This window comes from Anser cygnoides, chromosome 3 (assembly GCF_040182565.1).
Source record: "Anser cygnoides isolate HZ-2024a breed goose chromosome 3, Taihu_goose_T2T_genome, whole genome shotgun sequence".
NCBI lineage: Eukaryota > Metazoa > Chordata > Aves > Anseriformes > Anatidae > Anser > Anser cygnoides.
The window spans coordinates 10,605,439-10,630,340 of record NC_089875.1 but is presented as its reverse complement, the minus strand read 5'-3'; the positions used below and the strand labels follow the sequence as shown (position 1 = coordinate 10,630,340).

General features: G+C 53.8%; 1 protein-coding gene and 1 long non-coding RNA gene across 6 annotated transcripts; one reads left to right on the top strand and one right to left on the bottom strand.

Annotated features, from left to right (window-relative positions):
* Positions 1–2,032: 2,032 nt before the first annotated feature.
* NKX2-4 (NK2 homeobox 4) lies at positions 2,033–3,394 on the bottom strand. Its single transcript, XM_066993183.1, has 2 exons — positions 2,915–3,394; positions 2,033–2,801 (listed from the first exon to the last, which is right to left on the bottom strand). Exons 1-2 carry the CDS (start codon positions 3,285–3,287, stop codon positions 2,143–2,145), a joined length of 1,032 nt encoding a protein of 343 aa, XP_066849284.1. The 5' UTR covers positions 3,288–3,394; the 3' UTR covers positions 2,033–2,142.
* A 4,174-nt stretch (positions 3,395–7,568) lies between these two features.
* LOC136790326 (uncharacterized) lies at positions 7,569–24,176 on the top strand. Of its 5 annotated transcripts, none has more exons than XR_010830041.1 (5): positions 7,569–8,243; positions 16,565–16,817; positions 17,519–17,835; positions 17,914–20,478; positions 21,843–24,176. It is a non-coding gene; the product is annotated as an uncharacterized lncRNA (long non-coding RNA). The 5 variants fall into 5 exon arrangements; XR_010830038.1 differs by having other exon boundaries at positions 7,570–8,243; positions 17,954–20,478; positions 21,843–24,175; XR_010830039.1 differs by having other exon boundaries at positions 7,609–8,243; positions 17,954–18,093; positions 21,843–24,162.
* The last annotated feature ends 726 nt before the right edge of the window (positions 24,177–24,902 follow it).

Here is a 24,902-nt window from a genome sequence, read left to right as displayed (position 1 = left end):
CGAGTGGTTTATTTCCTGCCCCCTTCAGAATACTTTTGTGTCTTTGTATATGCGCGTACACATTTCATGTTATTTACTCAAAAAAAATAATTGCATGCAGCCTCCACAATAGTTTGTAAAACCTTTGTTTATTCAAAAACTCAGCAGCTTTCTGCTAACAGTAGAGCATCCAGATAACGTGAGCAGGTTAAAGCTGATAACCTCTCTCTTGGTTGTGCCACCCAACGTTTTTTCATTAAACACGCGTATTGTATCTACCAGTAAATGTGGAAGCTTTGCCCGCAGGGGTGCAATAAAAGGGTGCTTCTTTAGCCATCTCCTGGGAGTGGTTTTCAGCCCCTTTCTCCTTGGGCCCAGATGTTGATCACCAGCACCGAGGAAAAAGCCCAGACTGCTGTAACCTTGGGAGGAAGAAATCACGAAACTAGATTCATTATTTTCAAGTGATTGAGGGTGGAGTGGAATCCTCCATTGTAATGCAAAGAGTTGCCGTCCTGCATGGAGCTGGAAAATGCTCACAACGGCCTCCTTATGCGCAAACCTTTGGGTCTCAAAAATAAATTTTGCTCCTCGAGCGGTACAAAACCGGTGGCAAACGCCAATGTTCGTGCAAAGGCGGCGGCCGGGAGCGAGGCTGGTCACAGGAGCGGATGCCCCTGCCCCTGAGGAAGGACCCGGGCTGCAACCCCCGCCTCTCCACGCCGGGGGAGCCCTGTCGGGGCGGGATACGCCCGCGGTGGGGTGAGGTGGGGTCCCCCTGCCCGGCCCTCCGCCCCCCGGGAGCAGGTTTCGGGTGGGCTCCGGGCCGCCGCCGGCGGCGGAGATGCCCCGGCCCGAAATCCGTTTTTTCTGGCCCTGAATTGCTCCGTGACCAACGGGACCCCGTGCGGCTCCCTGGGCCCGGGGCAGGGCGCTACGCAATCGGGCACGCGGCGCGGAGCGGGGGCGGCCGCGGTCCGGGAGCGGGCGGCAGGGGCAGAGCTGGCGGCGGGGGCCGCGGGCGGGCGCCGGGAACGAAGCGGCGGACTCCTCAGAACAACGTTTCCTTTTATCGGTAAAAGGAGGGAGAGCGGAAAAAGAAAAAAATAAATAAAAAGAAAACGGAGGAGAAAGCAAAAAGGAACAAAAAAAAAAAGAAAGAAAAGAAAAGGGAAAAAGGGAAAACAGGAAAAGGGAAAAAATTAAGAAAAAGGAAAAGAAAAAATAAAAATAAGGAAAAAGAGAAGCCGTCGGAAACTTCCGAGCTGCGCTTCTCGGCGCGCCCTCGGGGCAGGCGCCGCCCCGTCCCATCCCGTCGGGTCCCGTCCCGTCGGGTGCCCCGGGCAGCCCGGGCCCGGCGGGGACCTGCGGCGGCTCCGCGACGCCGCGGCCCCGGCTCCCGACGGAGGCCCGGGGCCTGCCCGCGCACCGCTACCGAGCCGTCCTAATAACGAGGAAAGGCTTCTCCCCTGCGATCCAGGCAGCGAAGCTCCAAAGCTTTCCGCCTGCGCACCCCCGCCGCTGCGGACCTGCCGCGCTTTGTCCCCTGGCTGCGAGCGGCCGCGGCCCGGCGCGCCCCGTCCTCCAAAGGCAGCGGCCGCTCGCACCGCCCGCCGCCTCCTCGGCCTCGAGTTACAATTCCATTTACCTTCAATCAAATAATGATGAAATTGCACTTCAGGGGCACCCTTATAAAATTAATTTTGCCGAGATAAGTTGCACTTCAGAGGATTTATTGTTGGCGGTCAATGGGTCTGTAAGGTATAAGCACAGCGGCTCTGGCCCCCGGGCGCGGTTTGCTTTGGCCGCCGGAGTGGGGCCGGGCCGGGAGCGGGGCTCGGAGCCCCCCCTCGCCGCCTGCTGCCGCCCGCCCGACACATCGTGGCCGCTCCGCCGGGGCACGTCGCCGCGCACACGGGACCAGCGGGCAGCCGCGCACACCCCCGGCCGTTCCCGCTCCGCCGCCCGCCTCCGGGTGAAGCCCAAGTCTGCCAAGCCCCAGAGCGTCTAAAAAACAACGGGGCCGGGGAGGTGGGGGGGGGGGAGGGGGGAAGGGAGGTAGGGGCGGGGGGCGCGGACGAGACCGGGAGGCGGCGGCCCGGCGGCGCCGTCGGGGCCCGGTCCCGAGGCGCGGGGGCGATGCCGAGGGCGGCACGGGGGCGATTACCACGTCCTGCCGTAGAGCAGGTTGGGGCTGACCATGCCGCCGCTGTAGTCGACGCCGGCCGAGTCCATGGGGGCCAGGGGGGGCACCTGGCCGTGCAGCGCCGGCGGGCTGGGCGAGAGCTCCTCCAGGTCGGCCGCCTGCCCCAGGGAGCCGGGGTGCGGGTGGGCGGCGGCGGCGGGCAGCGCCCCGCCGGAGCCGCCCGGGGGCGCGGGCGCGGGCTGCCCGGGGGCCGGGGTGCCGCTGCCCGGCGGCGGGCAGGGCTTGCCGTCCTTCACCAGCACGGGCACGGCGACGCGGCGCGGCGAGTGCTGCTGGCAGAGGCCGCCGGCGCCGTCGGGGTGCAGCTGCTGGGCGGCCGCCTTGTCCTTGGCCTGGCGCTTCATCTTGTAGCGGTGGTTCTGGAACCAGATCTTCACCTGCGTGGGCGTCAGGTGGATGAGGCTGGCCAGGTGCTCCCGCTCGGGCGCCGACAGGTACTTCTGCTGCTTGAAGCGCCGCTCCAGCTCGTAGACCTGCGCCTGGGAGAAGAGCACCCTCCTCTTCCTCCGCGGGGCCGCGTGCAGCGGCACGATGGCCTTGGCGCCCTCGGCGATGCCGCTCAGGCCGCCCATCCCGGCCACGTTCATCCCCGCCGACGGGCCCATGAACCTGGAGACTGGGCGGGACGCACGGCTCAGGGCCGGCGGCCGCCCCGTCGGGGGACAGCGGCCGCCCCCGCCCGCCGCCACCCGCCGCCCCCGCCCGCCGCCACCCCGCGCCCGCACTTACTGCCGGGGTACCGGGGGTCGCCGCCGGCCCCGTACCAGCCGCCGCCCGCCGCCGCGCCGCTCCTCATGCCCTCGGGGTAGGCGGGCAACTCGCCCACGTTGCCCAGGCCGCCGTTGCAGTAGCCCCCGACGGCTCCGTGCGGGAACTGGGACACGCCGTGCGGCATGTGGTAGGCGGCCGCCCCGGCGGGGCCCGCCACGACGTGCTGAGGGACGGCGGCGGCGGCGGGCACCGGCGGCTGCCGGTAGGGCCCCAGCGGCGCGCCCAGCCCGGCCGCGCCGTCCATGCCGCCGAACTTCTTGTAGCTCTCCTCCATGGGGCTGAGGATGTCGGTGACCGAGAAGGGCGTCGTGTGCTTGGGGCTCAGCGACATGGCGGGGCGGGGCGGGCCGTGCGCTCCCGCCGCCACCGGCGAGCCGTGCGCTGGCGAGGCGCGGCGGCCACCAGCCCCTGGCCGCCCGTAGCTCGCCGTTTCTTTTAGCCCGGCGCTAGCTTTACGCCAGACCCGGGGGGGCGGAGCGAGCGCGCCCGGAGGGGGACAGCGGCGGCGGGCGGCCCCGTCCCCTCCCCGCCGCCGGGCAGCGCCCCCGCCTCCCGCCCCGGCCCCCTCCTCCCGGCCATTGTCCTGCGGCCGCCGACGGGCTCTTAAGCCCGGCCGCCCCGGGGCACCGCCGGAGCGGCTCCGGCCCGGCCCTGCCCGCAGCCCGCAGCCCGCGCCCGTAAGTACCTGCCGCGGGGCGGTCGGAGGGCGCGGAGCGGAGTATCCCCCCGGACCCCGGCCGCTCCCCGAAGCGCCCCCCGAAGCGCCGCCGCCGCGGATCGGCCTCAGGACGGCGCGGCCCCGACGGTGCGGTCCCCGCTGCGGCCGGGAGGGCACGCACGGGGGAGTGCAGCTGCCGAGAGGGGCCGGATCCCCGCGCCGGGGGCCGCTCGGCGCCGTTTGTAGGGGCGGTGGTCGGGTTGGGGACTTTCTGGTTTTATTTTTTGTTGCTGTTATTCGTTCGTTCGTTTGTTCGTTTTGCGACAACGAAATGCCCCCTCCGGGCTGCCGCAGCCTCCGAGCCGGGGCCGGGCCGCGTTCCCCCCGCTCCGGGCTGGGGCGGCGAAGCCTGCCGAGCCGTCGGGGGCCGAGCGCTGCCTGTCCCCCCCGGGCCGCTTGCGGATGGGGAGCCCGGGGCGCTGCAGGGCCCTTCCCCGCCGCCCGCAGCCGAACTTCCCCGGGCCGGGACGCGGGAGTTGCGCGCCGTCGGGGTGGCCGGGCAGGGGCTGCAGTCGGGCTCCGCTCCCTCCTCCGGGCGACGAGACGGGGCGGCCGCGCCTTGCCCAGCCCTGTGCCCGGTGTGTGGACATCTGCCCGCGGAGGGGCGGCGGGGCCCTCGGGACCGGGACCGGCCCGTTCCGCACCAGCGCGGCCCCCTCGGCGGGAGTGAGGCGCGGAGCAGGATGCGCTCCCGACCGGCCACGCTCAGGCCCCCGACGTGCGCGCAGCAGCTCCGGTACGCGGTGAGGCTGCTGCATGCCGTGGGGCTGCTCTGTGACCACTGCGCCCACTGCCCTGCCCGGGTGTCCCTGCCGTGCCCTGTGCCGGGGAATCTTCCCTTCCCTTCCCTTCCCTTCCCTTCCCTTCCCTTCCCTTCCCTTCCCTTCCCTTCCCTTCCCTTCCCTTCCCTTCCCTTCCCTTCCCTTCCCTTCCCTTCCCTTCCCTTCCCTTCCCTTCCCTTCCCTTCCCTTCCCTTCCCTTCCCTTCCCTTCCCTTCCCTTCCCTTCCCTTCCCTTCCCTTCCCTTCCCTTCCCTTCCCTTCCCTTCCCTTCCCTTCCCTTCCCCCTTCCCTTCCCTTCCCTTCCCTTCCCTTCCCTTCCCTTCCCTTCCCTTCCCTTCCCTTCCCCAAACCCCATCCTTTTCCTGACCCCTTGGGGGAGAACACGACAAGATAAAACACCCCAGAGGAGAGCTCTGTGTAACCTTCATGCCCCCCTTAAACCCTGAGGACCCTGGTGCCGCGCAGTATTAAACACATCCACAGCTCCGCATGCTTTGCTGCTCTTGCTGGTTTGACTGTCCGAAACTCGCGCTCCCCAGCCAAGTTTACCTGCAACACTTTATTCAATTCCAGTTTTTCCAGAGATTAGGCACAATTCCTGGTGCTTGCATTTTTTTTTCCTTGTGCAACTTTCTCCCCCTCCACCTCCCGCCTGCCTTGGCTTGGCTGCAGGTGGGGGTCTGGGGCTGGTGGAGGCCATGGGGCTGGGCTTGGCCGGCTGCCCGAGGGGCACCCAGGGCATGAGGGCCGGGTGTCAGCACCAGGGCTGGGCTGGGCCCCCAGCATCCCAAAACCAGGGCATTTCCAGGTGCCAGCAGAGCAGTTGCTTTGCACGTGGGCTGCTGGGCAGCCTTGTAGCTCAGCTCCTGCTCCAACAGAGTCTTCCCTGGAAGGCTGGCAGTTACACCCATGTTTTATATTTTGTTTCAGTCATTTTATCGTTTTGTTCTGCTTTGTTCCATGTGTTCTGTTTGCCTCCCGAGGCTGACTCCCTTCTGGAGCACGTCCCCTACTCTTCGGCAGTCCCGCTGCAGACAGTGGATGCTGGATTCTCCCCCCACCTGGAGGGGGTCCCCTGACCCATGGCCCCTCTGCATCAGAGCCCGAGCTCCCCAGGCAGGCAGGGGATGGCAGAGTGGAGTGGCTGGGCTGGTTTGGGGTGCCGACAGGAGCCCGTGGCGGCTGCTTCGGGGCTGAGTGGCCGGGCAGGACATGAACCTGGCGAGGGGCCGGGGCCTCGGGGTTCCATGCAGCCGATGTAACCCGTGGGGAGCCGCTGAGCCAGGCGCATGGCTGGTAGCATTGCAGGGACAGATCACAAGCAGTGTGGAAGGGGTGGGCTGGGCAAGAAGGGGCCCCACAGGCCAGAAGCGCTGCTGGGGGAAGTGGGACGGGGAGCATGGCGAGGGGATGGGGTCCCCAGGGGCTGCGGCGCCCCCAGGATGAGCACAGCCAGCACGGTGCCATGCCTGCTCATGCCGGGAGCACCCCTGGCTCTTCACATATTAATAAATGAAGCACTTTGGCAAGGCCGGTGTGAAATACCTGGTCCCAGTTCAAATGAAACATGGAGGTGAGTTTTCCCTTTGCTGTTTTACTTTAGCAGAAACCCGGTACATGCCTTTGTTTCCTTTTGACTTCAGTGACTCTGGCTTTGCCAATGGGAAAAAATGTTTAATTTCTTTAGAATATGCTTGACCGATGCTAATGAAAATCCAATTAATAAGGCAAATGTTGTGCACAAAAATAAAAATTAAAGTCATCCTCATTTATAAAATGTATATTCTTCTACCTTAATCAGTCATTACCTAGAAGTGACATACAAAAGTGGACTGTGTCCTTCCAGAGCATGGGAAGGTCTAGTTGCAGAATTCAAGCAAAATGCTTTCAAAAGAAGATTTTTTAAAAAGATATAAAAAATGCAATAAGGGTGACTGATAGAAAAGCACCTACCAAGAAGTCAAACTATTAGGTTTTAATTTTTTTGAGTTATTTCCGTGGCTTCTTGATTACACATGTAGCCCCAAAGGTCACCGTTATTTAAAGCTGTGGGAGTGTGGGTGTCATTTCAGAAACCAGTTTGTCTTTCTGATAATAATGACATATTTTGGCCATACGGCACTCATTTCCACAGATAAGTTGTTCTTGCTATTTTAGACTGTGTCTATTACAGTAAAGATATTGACCTTGGCAAGACACAATTGACATATAGATAGAGGCTGACTTCTTTTTTTTTTTGGCATTTTTCAATAATCCAGTATAAATGCTAATTTATTTCTGTGGCAGCTTGCCTAAAAGCAATAGTTTCTTCTAAATAATCAGCGATAGTCACTCATTGCTGAGGTACAGTGTTGTGATCGCAGCTGATGGCAGTTTGCCTTGATTCTGCTCTTACCAATAATTTGCAGAGATTAAAAAGGTCTTGGAAATGGAAGCTTAAAGAATTGCTTTCTAAAGACGTTGTTAGATTGAAAAAGGAACCTGGGGTTTCCAGTGCACTCTAAAATCATTTCCACATAAACCCCAGATTTAGTAGTTTTAAGTGTCACTAAATGGCCTGTTCACGGGGAAGGGACGGTGTTTATGTGGCACGGAGAGATCTCAGCTCCCGCTGCAGACATGGCTCCTGCCGTCTGCGCCCAGCCGGGTGGCGTCTCCTCGCCAGGGATGTCGGCACCTGGACAGCAGCTGTGGGAGGCATTTTCGCAGACTTTGGTGGCTTTGCTTACACAGAATAAAGTCAGCAGCAGATGTAGGTGGCAGGGGTGGTCTCCTTGCTGAACCTGGCACCTGCCCATGCTGAGGGCCCCCCGTCCCGTCCGTCTTTGCTTGATGACAATTACCGTTACACAATTACCGTTTGCAATTTTTTCCCTTGTGACTGCAGATGTTGCACGTTTTGCTGCTTGGGATGAACGCTAAATGTCTCGGACACCTCAAACCTTCCTTGAGAGCTGTGTGCGCTCGATGGAGTTTCCCTTGGGACCGTCTCTCCGGCCAGCCCTCATGGCCCTTCTGGTGCTGTGCTTTGGACCGAAGTCCCCTCCTGGGAGCCCCCATCACCCTGCCCTGGGAGGTGAGTATCCTCCTGCCCACCCGTGCTGTGTGCCCTGAAGCACCACGGCTGGTACCTGTGTGGGTCTCAGCGCCCTTTGGCAGTAACCAACTCCTGCCACTCCTGCCGGCCAGTTCATCTCTGCTCTTGGAGCGTGGCTGGGAACACCAGCTGGCCCCTCAGGCTTCCTGCCAAATCACTGCAAAAGGCACCAAAAGACTCAGCACCCCAAGGGTTGGCACTAGGTGCAGGCATTGTCTGAGATCAGCTCCTGTAAATGAGGATTACACTGATTTCAGCTGTGTCTCATTCTGTGCTCAGCAAAATCCCGTGGGCCTGGGTTAGGTGGTGCCAGTGGTCACTTCTGCTGCATATGCTTCAGTCTCACTGAAATACCACAGGACTGCTCCTCCTGCTCCCTTCTGCACACTGAGGCGCACTGACCGTGCCACCAACTCCCCATTGCATTTCTTGCCAGTTTCTCATTTCTTGCATTTCTTGCCTCAAACTGCAAAGAGGGAACTGGGGGGTGGCTGTGGGCTGGCACAGGTGCTGGCCATTACCAGCTGACCTCGTCTGCCTCCTGTGTGGGGCTGGGCAAGGCTATTAATGCCCATAGGCAGGGGGGGCTGTCCCCTGAAGGCTGTGCAGCAGGAGTAGGAGCAACAGGGCAGGCTCTAGCCCCTAGTCCTGCTGCCTCAAGAGAAGGATGCTTTCAGCTACAGAGACCCAGGTAAAGGTCCTGTGTCCCCAGATCTGCCTGGGTAAGGCTTCTGTTGAGAGAAATGGTGTGGTGATGTGAGTGAAGCCATCTCCTGTGAGCTTCTAGGTGCATCCTCTTCTCCCTCCTGTGAAGGGCCTCAAAAGTTGGCCTATGCGCGTTCAAGAGTGCATGCTGCAAACAGCTTATTTAGCAAAGGACGTTAAAAGAAATGTCCAAGAGCTGTTTTTGTGTTTCCTAGTCACTGATGCTGAAGAAGATACTCCAGCGCTGTGTTAGTGTCAGCTTGTACAGCTTGCTCTCAGACAACAGAACATAAATATTTATTTAGGGCTTTGGCCTTTGTTGCGAGGTGTCTCACGCTGTGTGTTACTCCGGGCTGGCAGCAGGCCTGTGCCCTGGCTGGGCTCCTTCGGGTGCCTCAGCAGCCTCCTGGCTTATATAGCATTCTTTCATTCTGTGCTGGGTTTGTTTCATTTTTATTTAATATAGCTGAATAGCAAGGATGGCTTTCCTCATTGCTGCAGTGTGCAAGGCTCGATGATTCCTCTGTGTGGAAAAGCCAGTTAAATGTCCCAGTAAGACCTGGGCTGTGAAGTCATTGCCATGTTGCTCTATGACAGTGTTTAAAGCTTCCTCCTGATCCCTGCTGCTTGTAGTTAATTGCCCTGGCTGGGGAAGAGGAGCCAACCTGCATTGGAGGTGTCTGTCTGTCCACACCCTCCCTGGCGCTCAGGACTTCACACCAGCAGAGGAAGCGTGAAGCATCCCTGTGCTGCCGGGTAGTGTGGTGGGGTGAAAGTTAGCTTCCCCTGTCCTGGACCAGGCAGAGGAGCCCTTTCTGCTGATGCAAAGGCCACTTAAACCCATGCAGCTTCTTCCCCCTGCCAAAGAAGGCTCAGTGCTTCCCACAAGCGCAAGTGGTGTGCTAATGTAACGCTTAATTTTTGTCCCCTGGCACCCATCTCCTCCTGTGCCTGGATCAGGAGGGAGCTGAGATGTCTCCTCTGTCAGATCTGGAATCTCTGCTGGTCTGAGAAATGTCAGCCTCTGTTTGTCATACTGATTGCCGTAGCTGCTGGGCTCTCATCCATGGGAGGTCTCTATGGTGGGGCTGGAGATCCCTGCCTGGGCCTCCCTGCCCTGGGCACTGCTGACTCTGTGGGGGCCAGGGAACATCCTGCACAGGCTTTTCCCCCTTGCTGCATGCTCTGAGCTGGATGTTAGAATGGCAGGTAGCAGTGTCTGGGCTCCTTGGTGTGTTGAGTCTCTTCTGTTTGTGTTTTTTTTTCAATTTGTGAATCTTGTATTGCCACTGGCTCTGTGCTTTACAACATGGAGTGAAGCATGGCATTTCTGTGCGAGTCATGCAAATAAATGTTCTGATCCTAGCAATGAGCAACGATAAACCCCAGCTAGAGAGAAAGGGCCCAGATGTCCTTCTGTGAAGGCCCTGAAAAAATTGGTCTGTAGGCACATTCAGGAGTCCATGCTGCAAATAGGTTACTTAGCAAAGCACCTAAGGTGTTTTATATTAACAGGGAGAGTCAAAGGGTGCCAATACCTAGCCTGAGCAGTAGGTAGAGAAGAAGTTGGACAATCTGCAGATACGTAGTTGGCTATAGATGAAACTGCAGATAGGACATGTGATGCTAAATGCCTTTCTTTGGATAGGGGGGAAAAAAATCAGGAAAAAACCTCCATGCTCATTTGACATCTCCTGATTTCTTTTGTTGGCATCCTTATGTCAGCCTGTGGTCAAGGTGACTCTTTGGGTTAGATTTAGATGCAGTGTGAGGGAATCATAAAGTAGAGAGACTTCCTGAAGGATCCTCTCCATTGCCTTTGAAGTCAGAATAATATTCCCTGCACAATTAGAAGTAACCATAGTTACTCAGATCCCTTGCTCCTGGAGGCTGAGCGGAGCAAGGTGGCAGCCAGAGGGGGAGAAGGCACAGTGCAGTGGAAGGGGTGAGCCCAGGCAAGAGCGTGTGAGAACAAGCGCTTGTGTGGGGCTGGGGGCTGGAGCTGTTCTGGGGGACAGGCAACAGCACGGGGCTGCGGGCAGGGAGGTGCTGGGTCGGGGGGGTGAGCATGGGGGCCCTTTGGTGCCGGAGCCACTCTGTGTGTGGGTTGCCGGTGACCCCGCAGCTGCAAGGCTGGGATGCGCAGGACAGCAGGACAAGTATCCTCAGGGGATCAGAAGGGGGTAAAGGAGCTGCTGGGCAGAAGGATATTTTTCTAAGGAAATGACACCTGAGCTTTTTATTTTAAGTAAATTAAAGAATGTATATGCTGAGGGAAGCTGTTGTTTGTGATCTGACTCACAGTACTGGCTATCAGAAGTCCCTGGGCCATGCTTGAAATTAACTCACTGAGCTTGGGTCCGAATGCTGCCAGAGGGACTGAGCAGAGCTGGGCTGGTGGTGGGCTGTGGGGTGGGCTTGGGTCTGTGGTGGGAGGTCAGGTGGCCCTTGGGGTCACTAACCTCTGTCTGCCTCGTGTCACATTGTGCTGCTGTTCCCCAGAGTTTACCTGTTTGCATACAGTGTTTTATAGGTGTGACTGAAGAAAGCATGTGTCTTGCAGCCATCTATAGCTATCATTCGCCATGAGAGGATCCACCAGCTTGGAGCAATTTCTCTCAGTCAAGACAGTTTGTGTGATGTGAGTGGGGTTTTTCAGGCTTTGTGAAGGATGGTGAATGCCGTGAGGGGTCAGTGGAGTCATGCTCCTAACCAGGAGGTGGTGTTGGAGAGGGCACCAGCTACGTCATTGCCAGAGCTCTCCCGTGCACTCAACCCCAAGGTGCTCTAATGGCTCTGTCTTGTTAGGTGCATCTCTGTGTTGTTAGGCATGTCTCCAGCTTCAGCCAGCACCTTCTGCCTGGGGCTGGATGAGACCATGCAGGCGCTCTTTACATCTGGTCTGTATGCTCCCTGAAATTGTGGGCTGGCCTCTTTCAACACCTGTGAGAGTTTATAGCACAACCTGGCACAGAGGAGGCCTGAGCTGGGAGGATTTGGTTAAATAAGTTTCATGGATGAAATGCACTTGGAGGGGACTTGGAGCAAGTGGTGGCAAAAAGGGTTCTGAGGAGGCATCACCAGATTCCTCCCTGGAAATTCCCATTGCTGCAGCCACTGTTGTCTTTTGCCTAGATAGCAAGCACTTCTCTAGGGGATTTACCTTTGGGTTTTGGAAGGCTGTAGGGGTGAGTGCCCTGCTGATGCCTCTGGGGTAGGCTGCTGCACATCGAGGGGTTGCGTTTGCAGCCTGAGCCTGGCAGGGTGCTGTCCCCTAGTGATTCCTGGGCACAAAGGAGCCCTTATGTCACTGTTCCCTCCTGTGGGAGGCAGCACTGTGGGGGAGAAGCCTCTGTAAAGGGTGCCTCTTTGGAGTGCTGACACAGGCCACTAAGATGGGCAGGTGAGTGGAAGCAGAGGAGGGGTGGGAGGGAAAAGTTTGGTATTTGAGCAAAGCACATGGGCAGATGTTTAAGAGGTGCTGGCCTCTTCCAGATTGCATTAATGAAGGATTTCATTAGGCTGGAGAAAAAAGGTAACAGAGCTTGAGGACCTTCTCTTCTCTGCTGTTTTCTCATCACCAAGGCTATGCTATTTTCATACCCTGGGTTACTGCTCTGACTCCTTTTACTCCCTCTGTGCTGTGTGCTCTGCAGGCTCTGCCCCCCTGTGTCATGGGTGCCCCCGTGGTGCCTATCCCCCTGCAGCTGCCTTCTGCAAAGTGATGGTGGCACTAAAAAAAAAAATGAAAAAGAAGCCTTGCCTTCTGTAATGAGCAAAGCAGAACAAATTGCACCAGTGGTGCTGCTGTGGAGAAGCTTGGGAGGGCGGTGGCTGGTGTAACTGCCCTGTTTGTTCACTTTTTTTGCCCCAAGGAATGTCTGCGGGCCAAGGTGGAAGAGGGGGGAGCTGAGAGGAGCTGTGTGTGCTTGTGCACAGTGTGTGGAAGGAGCCCCGTACCCCAGCATGGAGATGTGTAAACTCACCCCGTTTGCTCCTTCTGCGTGAGCCCACTCTGCTCCAGAGCCCTAGGGCCTTATGCAGGTGCTTTGAGTCTGTTCCCTTTGAGGGGCTGGGTGTGTGGGGATCAGGCTGGGTGTAGGATCCTCCCACTGCTCCGGTCCCGGGTGGCAGCGCCCTTGTGGGGCCCTTCTCCAGCGGGCAGTGGGGGCAGGCAGGAGCTGGGGGTGCTGGTGCTGGGCTGAGCCCGTGGCCGCCGTGTGCGGACAGTGGCATCCCTGCTGCATCCAGGGTGGCTCGCCCAATGAGCCCGCTGGTGTGGAGGTCCTGTTGCTTGAATATTTATATCACCTTTGCTGTGTTCATTCTAGCATTAAACTGCTAATTAATTATGACATTTGTACTACTTCATTTTTCGCTGTGAATCTGCAGAACCTCACAGGCAGTTAATTAGCTCTCTCTATGCAAAGGATACTAAGAAAAAATAATTGCTTGAGGAATCATCATCATGTTCTCTCAGAAAGGTCTTACCTATGAGCTGGCTTAAAGCTTGCTGGATTTGCACTTTGAAAGATGCCTCTGTCAAAGGCCAATCCTTTGGAAGAGAGATTTGAAGGAAAAGGTTATCTGGGAGATGTGGCTCAGAGGGTGTTATTTAGTGCTTGTAAGTCCAAGGGAAATCAATTATCTAAACAACCCCCATTCTGGAATGGATTTCTTTATTCTTTTTAAAATATGTCCTCATCTTTGTCTCCATATTGACAAGTACAGTCAACATGCCCAAGCTGGCGGGAGGCAACCTGTCCTCCTCAGGGCTTCTCACTGCTGTTGTGCAGGGAGGGTGAGGATCTTCCCCCGGGATGTTTTTTTATTTTAAAAACAGAATTAAAAAAAAAAAGTATCTGTGGGGCTTGGTGCTTTTGAACAGCTCCGGGCTTCATCCTTGTCTTCTCCTCCAAATACTCATATGCATGTACCTGCCTTGTGTACCAAGTGCCTTGCTATGTGCTGGGGATGTTTGCGTGGGATTAGTAGCACCTGGGGGCCCTGGGCAGGAGCCCTGGTGGCTCCCATCCCTGCTCTGGTGCAGCTTCCCTATGGCCTGGCCAGCCTCACTCTTCATCCACGCTTTCTGGCTTCTGTAAGGAGGACAGGTCAGGCCACTGCCAGCTCCTTGGGGTAGCATGTGGAGCTTTGGGTTCTGTTGCCAAAGATAACCAGGGAAATGGAGTAATGGAGGTGGTATACATGCCTATGGGGATAAAGAGGCATTTTCTTAAACAGACTGAAACCTGCAGTGGGTGTGCTTGCCCTCAATGCTTCCTTTGAGAAACTTGTTTTATTAGCAGATAGTTACATGTTGAGGTTACAGAAGGAGCATTACAGTAATGGAGTTGACATCTATATAATGGAGTTGACATTTTATTGAAAAAGGAAAAAGAAAAAACCTTAACAGGGTTCCCCTCCCTCCCCCTTCCTTTATTTCCTTATTTTGCTGTCATCAATTGCAATAAGGCGCACAAACTTTGAACAGCCGTTGATGCTGGCAATTTAATAAAATTTCATACAACAGTAGGTGCTTCAGGAATGTTAGCAGGACTAATCAGTCTGTGGTAAACTTGAACTTTGCTGAGAAATCAAGGCAATAGCTTGTTCAATAGCAAATCATAACAATTTGAATCAATTCTTGGCAGCACACTCATGTTATTAACTATTACGCACAGTCTTGGCTTCCAGTTTGTGTTAGATGCTTTTAGCAAGAAGTTCAGAACAGGGATCCTGGAGGACAGCTACGCATTTCTAAATGAATAAATAAATGTGCTTTGCTCTGTTGTGGCCTCTGGTTGTACTTTACGTCGTTTTGAGTTGAATTGGTCTGAGGTGTAAAGAAAATTCTTTGCGTGGCAGATTGATTAGGGAAGGTTTAGAATAAGAAGGACAAACAAACTGATGTGGGCTTACAAAAATGAAACAAGGCACCAAAGCAAGGTGCCAACTGGACTGCAAAGAAGATTAGTAAAGGGAAGACAAAAGCATCTTCAGGCTTTGAGCCCCTGAAAAATGTCAATGAAGCATTGCTCAGACCTCCATCTCCAAGGGTTATGGATTGGGATTCTCACACTAGCTCGTGGCAGATGAGTACGTGGCTGCCACTAAGCATCTGTAAAGCATGCCACCTCCTTGTTGTGGGAGGGCAGCCCTTCGGGCCCCATCTCTCTGTGTTGGGTGACCAAGAAATGGAAACTGCCTGCAGTTCTGCTGCTTGTGCTGGGGCTTACTCTCCCTCCCTGCTGAGACACCCTTGTCCCCTCCCTGGGGAGGCTGCCCTCATCTCACACGAGCGCTTGGGCTGGCTGCCATGTCAGTGCAGTGGGGCTGCACCAGCCAGGGGGATCCTGGCTTGGGGATGCTGCAGGAGCAAAAGAAGTAGAAGTGGAGCCAAGTGTTGCTACTCGGAGTGCTCTTATCCAGTATTGCTAGCTGTCATTAATATAGTGTTTTCCCAAGTCCCCAGCTGCTGGGTTCCTCAGATGAACCTCAGTGCTTTTTTTATTTCCCCTTCTTGGAAGAGTTGCAGACCTTACTGTCCATCTGGCGCAAATGGAAGTGGTGGCAATAAAAATATAGTAATTTAGGAAGTTCTGTGGTTTTCCTCAGTGTGTTTACAAAGGCTGTGATTGCATCCTCCCTGTCTTTCCTTGTTCTGGCTGTGGCAAAAGAAAGCGTTTAAGGAAAACAAAAGCTCTCTGCTCCTGAAATACTTTTCAGAAGTAATATTTTTTTAATTAATGAAAGTTCCAAGTCCCTTGTTGGCTTCTGTTCTTCTCTCTGTCCTACAATTTAAATAACACATCTTTCTTCTTTGGATAACTTGGGTTACTACAGCCCATTGACATTTGTATTTCTAATGTAATAATCAAATGATAAAATACAGAGATTACACTTGGATCAACACATTCAGTTTTTAAACCGTGAAAGTAATTATCTTTTCTCATGTACAACGAGATGAAAATATTTTCATATTAACCATTAGTGGCTGTGTTGTTTGAACGTCGGCTGGTGGCACCACTGCGGTGCCCTGTGGCTTCCGTCAACTTGGAGCCCGAGGTTGGCCCTGGTGGGGAGCTTTGGGGGAGCTGCCTGTGCCCCTGGGCTTGACTGCTCCAGCCTCCTGCGCTAGGACAGATCCTGCACTGCAGGAAGGCGCCTGGTAGCAGAGGCAGGGATTTCCTGGCTGAGCTGGGCCTGCTGTGTGTCTGTTTCTGTGCTGTGGCACACAAGAGGCACAGCTCTCAGCAGCAGGTGAGAATTGGCTTGAGCGTCACAGTGTTCCTGGAATGAGGAGACCCTTCAAGGTTCCATGGCTGAGCGTGCAGCTGAGGTCTGGTTAGCTCCATCCCTGACTCTTAATTTAGGAAAACTTTCCAGAGATGTGTGGTTGAACTGAGCCCTGAGACACCCTGGGCTTCCTGGAGCAAGGCTTGATCTCAACCATGTTGTGGTGTTTTTGTTTTTTTTTTTAACCCACTATAAATTCAAAACCACACTGCACAGAAGCTGTAAAACTTTAAGAGCTTCTTGCAAATTCCCATAAAATGGGGAGTGAAGGTAATCCGATGGTGAGGCTGGAACTGTTCCCGGCTGCACGACGCTGCTCAAAGGAGCAGTGCATCCTGCACCGCTGCCAGCCTGAGCCTGGCGATGCGATGTCATGATGCGATGTCACGGTCTGGCCCAGGGCTGTGAGCAGCCCTTGTGATTCCCTGCGTTTTTGGTGTTTTGGCTCCTCATCTGAACTGGTATAAAATCTGTTGGTCCTCGCTGGCCTCTTGGGTGGGCAAATATTCATTTAGCATTCACTGTGGGTGCCAGTGCCAAGCAGCTGAGCTTCAAACCAGGCTTTAGGTTCTGGCTTTTTGACCAGTTCACCCCATCATGTGCCCCTGAGCATTTCTGTGTGCTGGCAGCTTGAAAGCGATGTGCTGCTACTCAGTGTGCTGTGGTTGAAATAGGTGTGTGTGCCAGCTTTGGTGATGGATAAATGGCCTGAACAGTTCCTGTGCCAAAAAGGTCCAGTTACATGTGAATCACTGTGGGCAGATGAGGAGCCCTTTCTCCCTGTCTTGGTTTCAAGGCGACTGCTCAAATGCCCGGAGGTAAGGATCAGGGCTGATTGATAATGTGTTTGCCCGAGTCTAAGTATTTCTAAACTGTGCTGAGATATTCTCTGTTCTTAAACTCTGGTGTGTTTCAGACAATGTATTTTTATCTCACAGCTGTGAAAACAACATTAAAAATCTTGTAACAGTTTCAACCTCTGATGGCAATCTACACTTGATGTTACAGTGGTACAGCACCCAATAGAAGTTTGCAGATGTGACAGTGATCAGTGGAGACCTGGTGCAAGGTTTCTAGAAAGGACTTCAAACACCATGTTTAATTTCCTAGTGCTGTAAAGCTGGAAATTCAAACTTCCATCAGCACGTACGCATGGTCTCATAAGGGGCAGAGATGAAGCCGTGTGTCCTCGCTAGCACCCATGGATGCATGGCAGTGATTATGTCCCATGATGCTGGAGCGATATTGGGGCAACCCAGCGGTGAGTGGTACATCGTGGTAAATATACTAGCATCTAATTCCTGGTTTAAAATCACAGCTAAATTCCTTTGGTGTCCTGGCAAACCTGGCCTGGGGAGGGGAAGGAGCACTTCCACCTGATGGTGAGGGCACGGGTGCTGGGTGGTTGTGGCTGGGCCCCCTGGAGGGCCGGGGGCTGGTGGCAGAGGCAGGTGCCAGAAGGAGTGTGCCCAGCTTGCCTTGTGAGTCCCTTCCAAGGCAGGAGGATGCTTCAGAAAGCATTCGATGTGGGGAAATTTTGCAAGTTGATAAAGAAGTCGATAACAGTGTGTTTCTGAAGTGGAACTTAAACTAACTGCTGAAAATACTTTGAAAAGCACTGACCACAATTAAGCACTTAATCAGGAGAGCTGCAATTTTCTGAGGCTCAAAGTACAAAAATCATGAAGTAGAGATCCAGAGATATGAAGGAAAATGTCTCTTTGGCAATTAAGATCCATCCTGCTCAAAGGCTGAAAATGGTATCATTGAATTACTTTTGTTGTACAGTTGATACACTGAATTATCTAAAATGTAAACCATTGTGCCTAAAATGCCACTCAATAAGTAAAACAGCTTCTCCTGCTCAGCTGTTACTTGCTCTGTGGATTGGGTTCTGATGGTATCTTATTTCCCTTCTTTAAAAGAGGGTTTTTAATTGACTTCCTCTTCCCTCCCCCATAGCACGGCGCTGGCTGGAAGGAGTGGTGTGGAGCATCAAGGAGAGGTTTTTCAGCCCTCAGACCTGCCCCGGTCACCCTAGTTCTTGCAGTGAAGCATGGGCTGGCAGGTGTGCTGACACATCCCAAAGGGACACCATGCCGAGCTGGGTGCTGGCCGCCCCGAGAAGCAGCAGACGGTTAACAGGAGGCACGATTGCCCCGCTTGTTTCTCCTTTCCAGTGGAGCTGCAGTGACTGAATCGTCGCACATCCAGCTCTGTTGTGTGAATGTCTCTGCTCTTGTCCTTCCTAACCCCGACTTGTTGATCGCAGATCGTCAGTAAGTACCACTGGAAGTGCTTCATGCTGAAACTGTTGCTGTTTCCACTTATTTTACACTTGATTATAGATGATGTAGAGTTTTGTTGATTTTTTTTTTTACATCTGTGACTTGTCAGAACTCCTTGTCACATCTCCGAGTGCCAATAAACATGAAGTCTGCATCCATCAGTCACTTCTTGTAGCTTGTCTTCCCTTGAGAGCCTGATTCAGGGTCCGCTGAAGTCAACGTGAGTCTTCCCATTGATTCCAGTGGGTGGTAAGTCAAGCTCTTCTCCAGACTGAGATGGCAGGCGCTGTCTTTGAATTGGTTTGGAGTGTTGCACACCTAGTGTGGTGGGACCCTGATTCATCGTGGGGCAGCCAAGAGCTATTGCAACGGTGAAGTCATCCTAAATAAATACAGATGAAATCACAAGACAGCTTTTTTTTTCATGGTGGTGAAGAAGACACAGAAAATGCCTCTGAGAGGCACCAGACTGTATGCGCTCCTGTGTGTTTTTATTCAGGCAGTTTAGGAAGTGGGACAAGGAGTATGGAGCATGGGGAAGATGCTCGGATAGCATGCATTTGGTAAAGACAGTAAAAGCTGATAGAGGTGGTGGCAAACTAAGTTGTATGCATCTCTGGTTGCTCCACTCTGGTGTTTGTTTCCAAAGCTTCATAGTGCAGTACAGTGTCACATTAACATAGCCTACAGAGGAGTTAAGGATGGCTTTTATCCTCTGCTCACTAATGTGCTGCAGCCAGATGGAATAGTATAAATCTCTTCTTACACACAACAAAGCCAAAACAAATATTATGCAATGATTAAGTGGCAACCCAAACAGAAGCAGGCATCCTGTGGGCTGAAACAGGAAATCTTGGGTTACAAACCTCAAAATATGTTAATTTAATTCGATTATATATTTGATGACTATCTTAAGTGGTCCATGAATAATTGATGAAAATTAGAAAAGCTGTTGTTTGCCTTTAAAATCAGCCTGTGGAAGGTAGGTAGGAACTGAATGTTTAGGAACATAATTACTGTTTGCATGGGTCGTGTGAGAGGTCCCCCCGCAGCCTACGACTGTCCCTGGCAGTGACAGTAGCAGGAGTAGTGCATGTGGTATTTCCCCAAGTGTGGCTCCATTAGTGCCGTATCACAGATTAAGTAAGGATGCTTGCACTTGGTCTGTCCAAGCTGTGTGAGGAATCATTTCACGCTCATGAGGATGTCTCTGCAGATTGGGTGCCTCCACTTTGGAAGGCAGCATGGTGTGCTGATCTGCAGCTCCATCCCACCATGTGTGCTGTGTGCAGCCTGGCTGAGGGGCATGGTGGCTTCCCACAGCGCTCCATGGCTGGAAGCCACCAAGAGCCATGTCACTGGCTGGCAGCAGCCCCCAAAGCTGCTCTTGAAGGTGAACACAAGTGCCTGCTGTGCTCTGCCCTTGCTCTGGAGGAGGAAGAATGAAGCTTTGCCCTCATCTGTGGCTGAGATGCGACAGGAGCCTCCTGAAATTCAGGCGGGTGCCACTTTCCTCAATTACGTGAGGTACCCATGGTCTGAACAGGGGGGTGACAACGGGGCCAAGCTTCTCCTGCTCTGCCCTCACCAAGTGTGCCAAGATGTTGGACAAAGAGCAAGTCTGGGCTGCTGTGCCTGCTGATGGGAGGGCAAGAGGGCAGGGCAAGTCCCATGGAAAGTGTGGGGCTGTGATGGGGTCAGGTGCCAGCGTTTCAGCTGGGGAACTGAGGACAGCACAGCATGCTTGTCCTGCAGTAAAACCACGCAGCTTGGCCTGGGGCACACAGCAGCTGATGGCTGTGCACACTTGCTTACTGAGGAGGGGTCTGAAATGGAAGGGGTGAGCTGACAGTGACTACTTGCTGTCATCAGGGTCAAAGCCAAGATAAAGGGAGAACAAGGAAGATGGGCAAAAAGTCATTTTTAAAATAAAATAAAAATAAACTTTTATTTGACTGGGCCTTTGAAGAAGCACAGTGACCTGAGGCACAGAACGCATTATTTACCTCAGGAAGCGATCATGAATTATACAGAAAGTTGTCCAGGAGCCCCTCTGGAGCTGTGACCTGTGGTGATTTGTGAACAGAGAGCGCGCTCGTGGTGGGTTGCTCTCAGCTGCAGTCAGTGTCACACCCCACGGGCTCTAATGGAGAGATGCTGGCTTCCAACAGCTGAAGATCTGACCTTAGGAGTAACTGAGAGGTAAAAGCAAGCAGATAGAGAACAAAAGCCTATCTTTAGCATACTTTAAAGTTCTTAACCTAGATACAAAGCATGGCTATAAATGAAAAGACAGCCCTAGAATTTTAGCTTAAACCAAACAAAATTGACTGGTTATGGAAAAAGTCTTGTTTACTGCTGAGCTTCAGTTTTACATTCTCAAATGTAAAGGGGGTAAAATTTAAGTGATTACTTCTAGCTTCCCATTTAAATACTCACATAATAATTTTAGCCAAATGGAAAGTCTAGACCAATTCAGGTTTTTGTTTTTATGACAGTGTTAAAAAACTGATGGTATGTTAGGCCAGATGGCTTAGAACATGCAATTGAGCTGATTTATTCCTTCACAGATGCTGGGGTGCCTAGAAAAATCCCAGTTCCTTCTGCATGTGCTGCTTATTTTAGCTTGACTATGTGAGTTTTCTGAAGGCAGAAGCCTTCTTTAATGAAGTTATTAGGCATCTTCAGATTTCAGAGGGTTTGGGGTCAGCAGGAGGTGGACCCATAGCTGTCTGGATGGAGTGTGATGTTCAGGTGCTTATTTCCCAGAGGTGGCATGCCATGGCCACAGTAACTTCCTTCCCCAGCCCCTCCTGCAAAGCTGTGCTCACTGCGAGGACAGTAAGGTCATGATTACCAGCTGGCAGTCACTTATCTGTCCCATAGTGGGTTTGGACAGACCATGTGCTGACCAGGTTGCCATCGCATGGCTCCAAGGCTGCAGCTGAATCATCATGTTGTGCCATGAGGCAGGCTGCAAATACAAAAGTGCGCGATTCAACAAGAATTGAAAAAGGGCGGTGAATCCAAAGTGTCCTGGACTGTAAAAGGGCAAAATTGCTGTCAATGTTACAGCTCCTCTGTCATTTTAGGCAAATTCTGTGATCCATTCAGTAATGTCTCCCCACCAAGTTGCTGTCCCCAGGTCTTTGACACCTCTCTCTTTCCCACGTGGTTGCTTTACTGGTGCATTACCCCGCACAAAATGCACTGTGGCAGCCTGCTGGTGCAGAATGGGTGGCGACAGCTTCTTCTCTCCTCTTTCCATCTTCTTAATCAGCTTGGATGTTCTTTGTTGAGCCTGTGTTGAGTTTTATTTCTGCCTCTTTCTGAAATGCTTACCTTAAAAGAGCCAAAATACAAAAAGGCAGGCAAGTTTCAGTTGTGCTTTTGCCCATAACATGGAGTTTTAAGTGGCCTCACTTGACAAGGTCAAATCAAGCAGTCTTCTGAAAAATGCAGCATACAGCTGCTATTGAAAGTCACTGCTTGTGATTACACTGAATTTTCTTTTGTAGTGGATTTTTGCCTGGCTGTCACCTAACTCTAAATGGGACCATCAAAGGCAAGCCTACTCATGGCTTGTGGGATGCTTTTTGAAGTAATGGGCAAGTTTTTCTTTTGACCCTTAAAGCCTTTGTCTTTGGAAATCATTGGTAAGAGTTCCCTTCCCCTCCTCACCTATCGCCTTGCCTGGGCAGGAAGGTGATGGGGCTGACACAGTGCCACAGCCCCTCTCCAGGTGGGAGGAAGCTGTGGGAGTTCCCAAAACCTTTGGATACGTGTGATGCAAGCTGAGGTCTGTGTGTGTCTTGGCAAAGGTAATGCTTCATCTTGCATTTAGGGCAAAATACGGCCAGGTTAGAGGTCATTCATAGTGTGTAAATGGGTCTTCTGGGGTCGCTCCATGGCTGGTCCATACCCAACTCAGTCTAAGGCACCACAGTATGCTTTGACTTAGGTTCTCACAGCCGTTGCTTTATTTTTTTTTCCTGCAGAGGACTCTTTCCTGCAAGATGTGGGCAGCGCATGCTGAAGGCCGTGGGGAGAGGAAGCTCTGCTGCATGCTGTTTGCAACCTGCACGCCCCCATCAGCCCCAGTGGGCGTTCCTGTCAGCGGTGTGACCAAAGGATAGGGACACCACGCCTGCCCTGAGCTCAGAGGTGGCATGGAAATGGTGTTCCTACAGCTGGGGCAGAGCAAGGCCTCTGCTGGTTGCCTGGTTCTGTAGAGCTGCATGTTCCAGGAGTAATCACCACTTATTTTACTGGTGTGTATGTGACCTTAGATGCTAAAAGGGTCCTGAGCCTTTAAGCCCCCCAAATCTCCCCCATTTTATGTACTTCCTGAGGTCAGAGGGAGTGCTTGAATTCTTTGTTGTTTTGTCTCTCAGAGTTTAACTGGTCTACTGCTGGTTTGTGTTCTTGGCACTAAAAAACAAGAGCCATCAGAATACACATACGCTGTTCTAAGGTATTCTTTCCTTAAACAGTTGAAATAGTTCAGCCTGTTTGACCAGACCATGCTGTGATAACATGGTTTTACACAATTTATTCTGAGAAGCTTTGCTTGCAGTTTTCCTGATGGATAACTTTCTCCCTGAAATGGTACTAAACCCTATGAAATACAGCAGATCTCTATGTAGAATTGAGGGACTCTGATGTTTGCTTAAGTCAATCTGCAGCAATTCAAGGCAGGTTCATCTGAGCTCTCTGATTTGTACATTGCATTTTGAATGTTTTCTATCGGTAGCATTGATAAGGTTCCTAGCAGTTAAACCCCCAATGTGTAAGTGGAATTAGGGGCCATTGTATGCATCCCAGTTACCTCTGACTGTTCAAACCTTGTTTGTGTAAAACAATAAAACACCTAAACATTAAAAGGAGATGTGATTCATGTTTTAGATGACTTTTGCCTGCTGTGTAAAACTTTTAGAAATAATTTGTCAGATTTGCATGCCAACACATACCTGTGGCAGGGGCACGGAAGAGCACACTGATGCTCTCAGACCCTCCTTGTTATCTGTGGGAAAGGCTTTATATTTTGTGACCAGCCAAGCTTGCAGAGTGCTGTGGACTGTGCGGTTGGCCTGGGGTGCTTGCAGGAGGGAAGGATTGAGCACCCAGCTGACTGGCATTGGTCTCCTGTCCTTGTTTCACAGCCCAATGCCTGTCCCTCGCATGGGAGCAGCATGGCCTCTGGGAAACTGCCTGTTGATCGAGTGTTTTGGGGGCAGCTGGTGTGGCTGGCACAAGCAGCCCCTGGGCCCTGGGGTGCCCCTGCAGGCAGCAGGTGAGGCTGAGGCAGCCAGGAGAAGCAGGACAGTGGGTGCAGGAGTGCTGGCTGTGGGCCTGCCAAAACCCAGCATGGGGCCAGGTGGGGAGGGACAGCAGGTGGGTGCCTTTGATGGGTGGCTGGACACTGGTGCCTCCAGCCACCAGGTGCTGCTCCGTGTGCTTCTGTGTTCCACATGCGGGGGGAGAAAAGCCAGAACTGTGTGTTCTTTATTTACAAAGTGTCATTAGTCACCATGTTTTGGTTCTGCAAGAAATGGCAGCTGTCTATGGAATGGGTGAGAGTATGGGGGGTTCATGTGTGGACGTTCAATTTCCAAGGAAGATCTGTGTTTTAAAGGGAATGTCAAATCCTGGGGCTTGGTTGGCTTACTGGCTGGTGAATCTGATGAACTAAAGCCTTGCTGTTTACCAAATTAAATGCAAAAATTAGATATGGATCACCTGGAGAGAAATAAGTGCAGAATGGGTAAGCCTCTAAAGAAGAATAAATCTTTCTGGGGCTGGAGGAGAGTGATGTCCTGGGAAAGAAATGGGGATCTCCCTCTTCTAAAGAGCGCTTGTTGTGCTCTGTTGTGCTCTGTCCTGGGGAAAGCAGCAGGCTGGCTGCTGTGGAGCTGGGCCTGGGTGTGCCTGGGTGAGGGCTGTGGTACCTGCTGAAGCACCCCAGTAGGGTCAGCCTGGGGGGTGAGCACTCCATGCTGCTCCCAGCAATGAGAGCCACCACTTATTCCATTTCACTTCTTCTTCCAAATGAGGTTACAGAGCTGTCCTGACTGCTCTGATACTTTCAAATGCCAGAAGCGGGGACAAAACCAGAGACTGGCCTCGGTTTTGACACAAAATGTGAGTACTGACATCCTTTTAGACTTTGTTCTAGCTAACACAAGAAACCTAATAGGCCAGAGCACAGGGATAAATGGTGCGTGAATGCCCTGATGTGTATGAGTAATGAAGGCAGCTGTGGCTATCCATGTACTTTCCCCTGCTTTGACTTCAGGCAGCGGGGAGAAGAGGCCGAGTGCTGGGTGAGAGCTGTACTGTCAGCACCATGCACCCATCCTCGCTGCCTCCCCCGTCCCCCTGCGCCCTTGGTGCTCGGAGAGGAGGTGAAACGTGGGCTCCCGGAGGGGGGGGTCCCACGTCGGGCAGCTCTGAAGACACCTCGGGCTACCGGAGGCCCCACTTCTTTGTCCCCTTGCCCCGGGTCGGGATTAGGGGGCAACCGTTTCCCCACCGTGACTCCCTACGGGCGGGCGGGGGGAGCTGGAGGGCGCTGGGGGGGGCGGCGGCCCCGACGGCGCGTCCCTTGTCCGGCAGCGCCGCCGTGCGGCCGCCCCGTCGGGCGGGAGCCGGTGCCCACCGCCTCAGCTCCCCCCGGCCCCCGGCACGGAGACGCCCGGTCCCCGCCACCTCCCCGCCCCGGGCGGCTCCGCGGGGCTCCGCGGCGCCCTGCGCGGAGCTTTGCTGCCTCCCAGCGGCCGCCCGGCCCCGCGCCGCTGCAGGAAAATCAGGAAAAAAAAAAAGACACCAGGCAAATCCCCGCAGTTGCAGAGAGCAATAAACCCCGAAATTGTTTCCTCTGCGGAAGGATAGCGGGGCCGTTTGGCTCGGGGAGGACTCTGCGGATTTTGGTGCGGGGCTACGGGGCGACGATGCGCGCCCGCGCACAGGGGCGCGTTCCCGTAGGGCCGCATCTCGCCGTCCCGGGGGCACCGGACACGGCGTGTGGGGGGGGAGGGGACGGCCCCGGCTCTCCCCCG

What these genes read in the sequence shown, in the direction of transcription:
- NKX2-4 (XM_066993183.1), bottom strand. Translation starts at nt 3,287, where the DNA reads ATGTCGCTGAGCCCCAAGCACACGACGCCCTTCTCGGTCACCGACATC. An exon ending in CGACCCCCGGTACCCCGGCA is followed by an intron (nt 2,802 to 2,914) that starts GTAAGTGCGGGC and finishes CGTCCCGCCCAG; the next exon opens with TCTCCAGGTTCATGGGCCCG.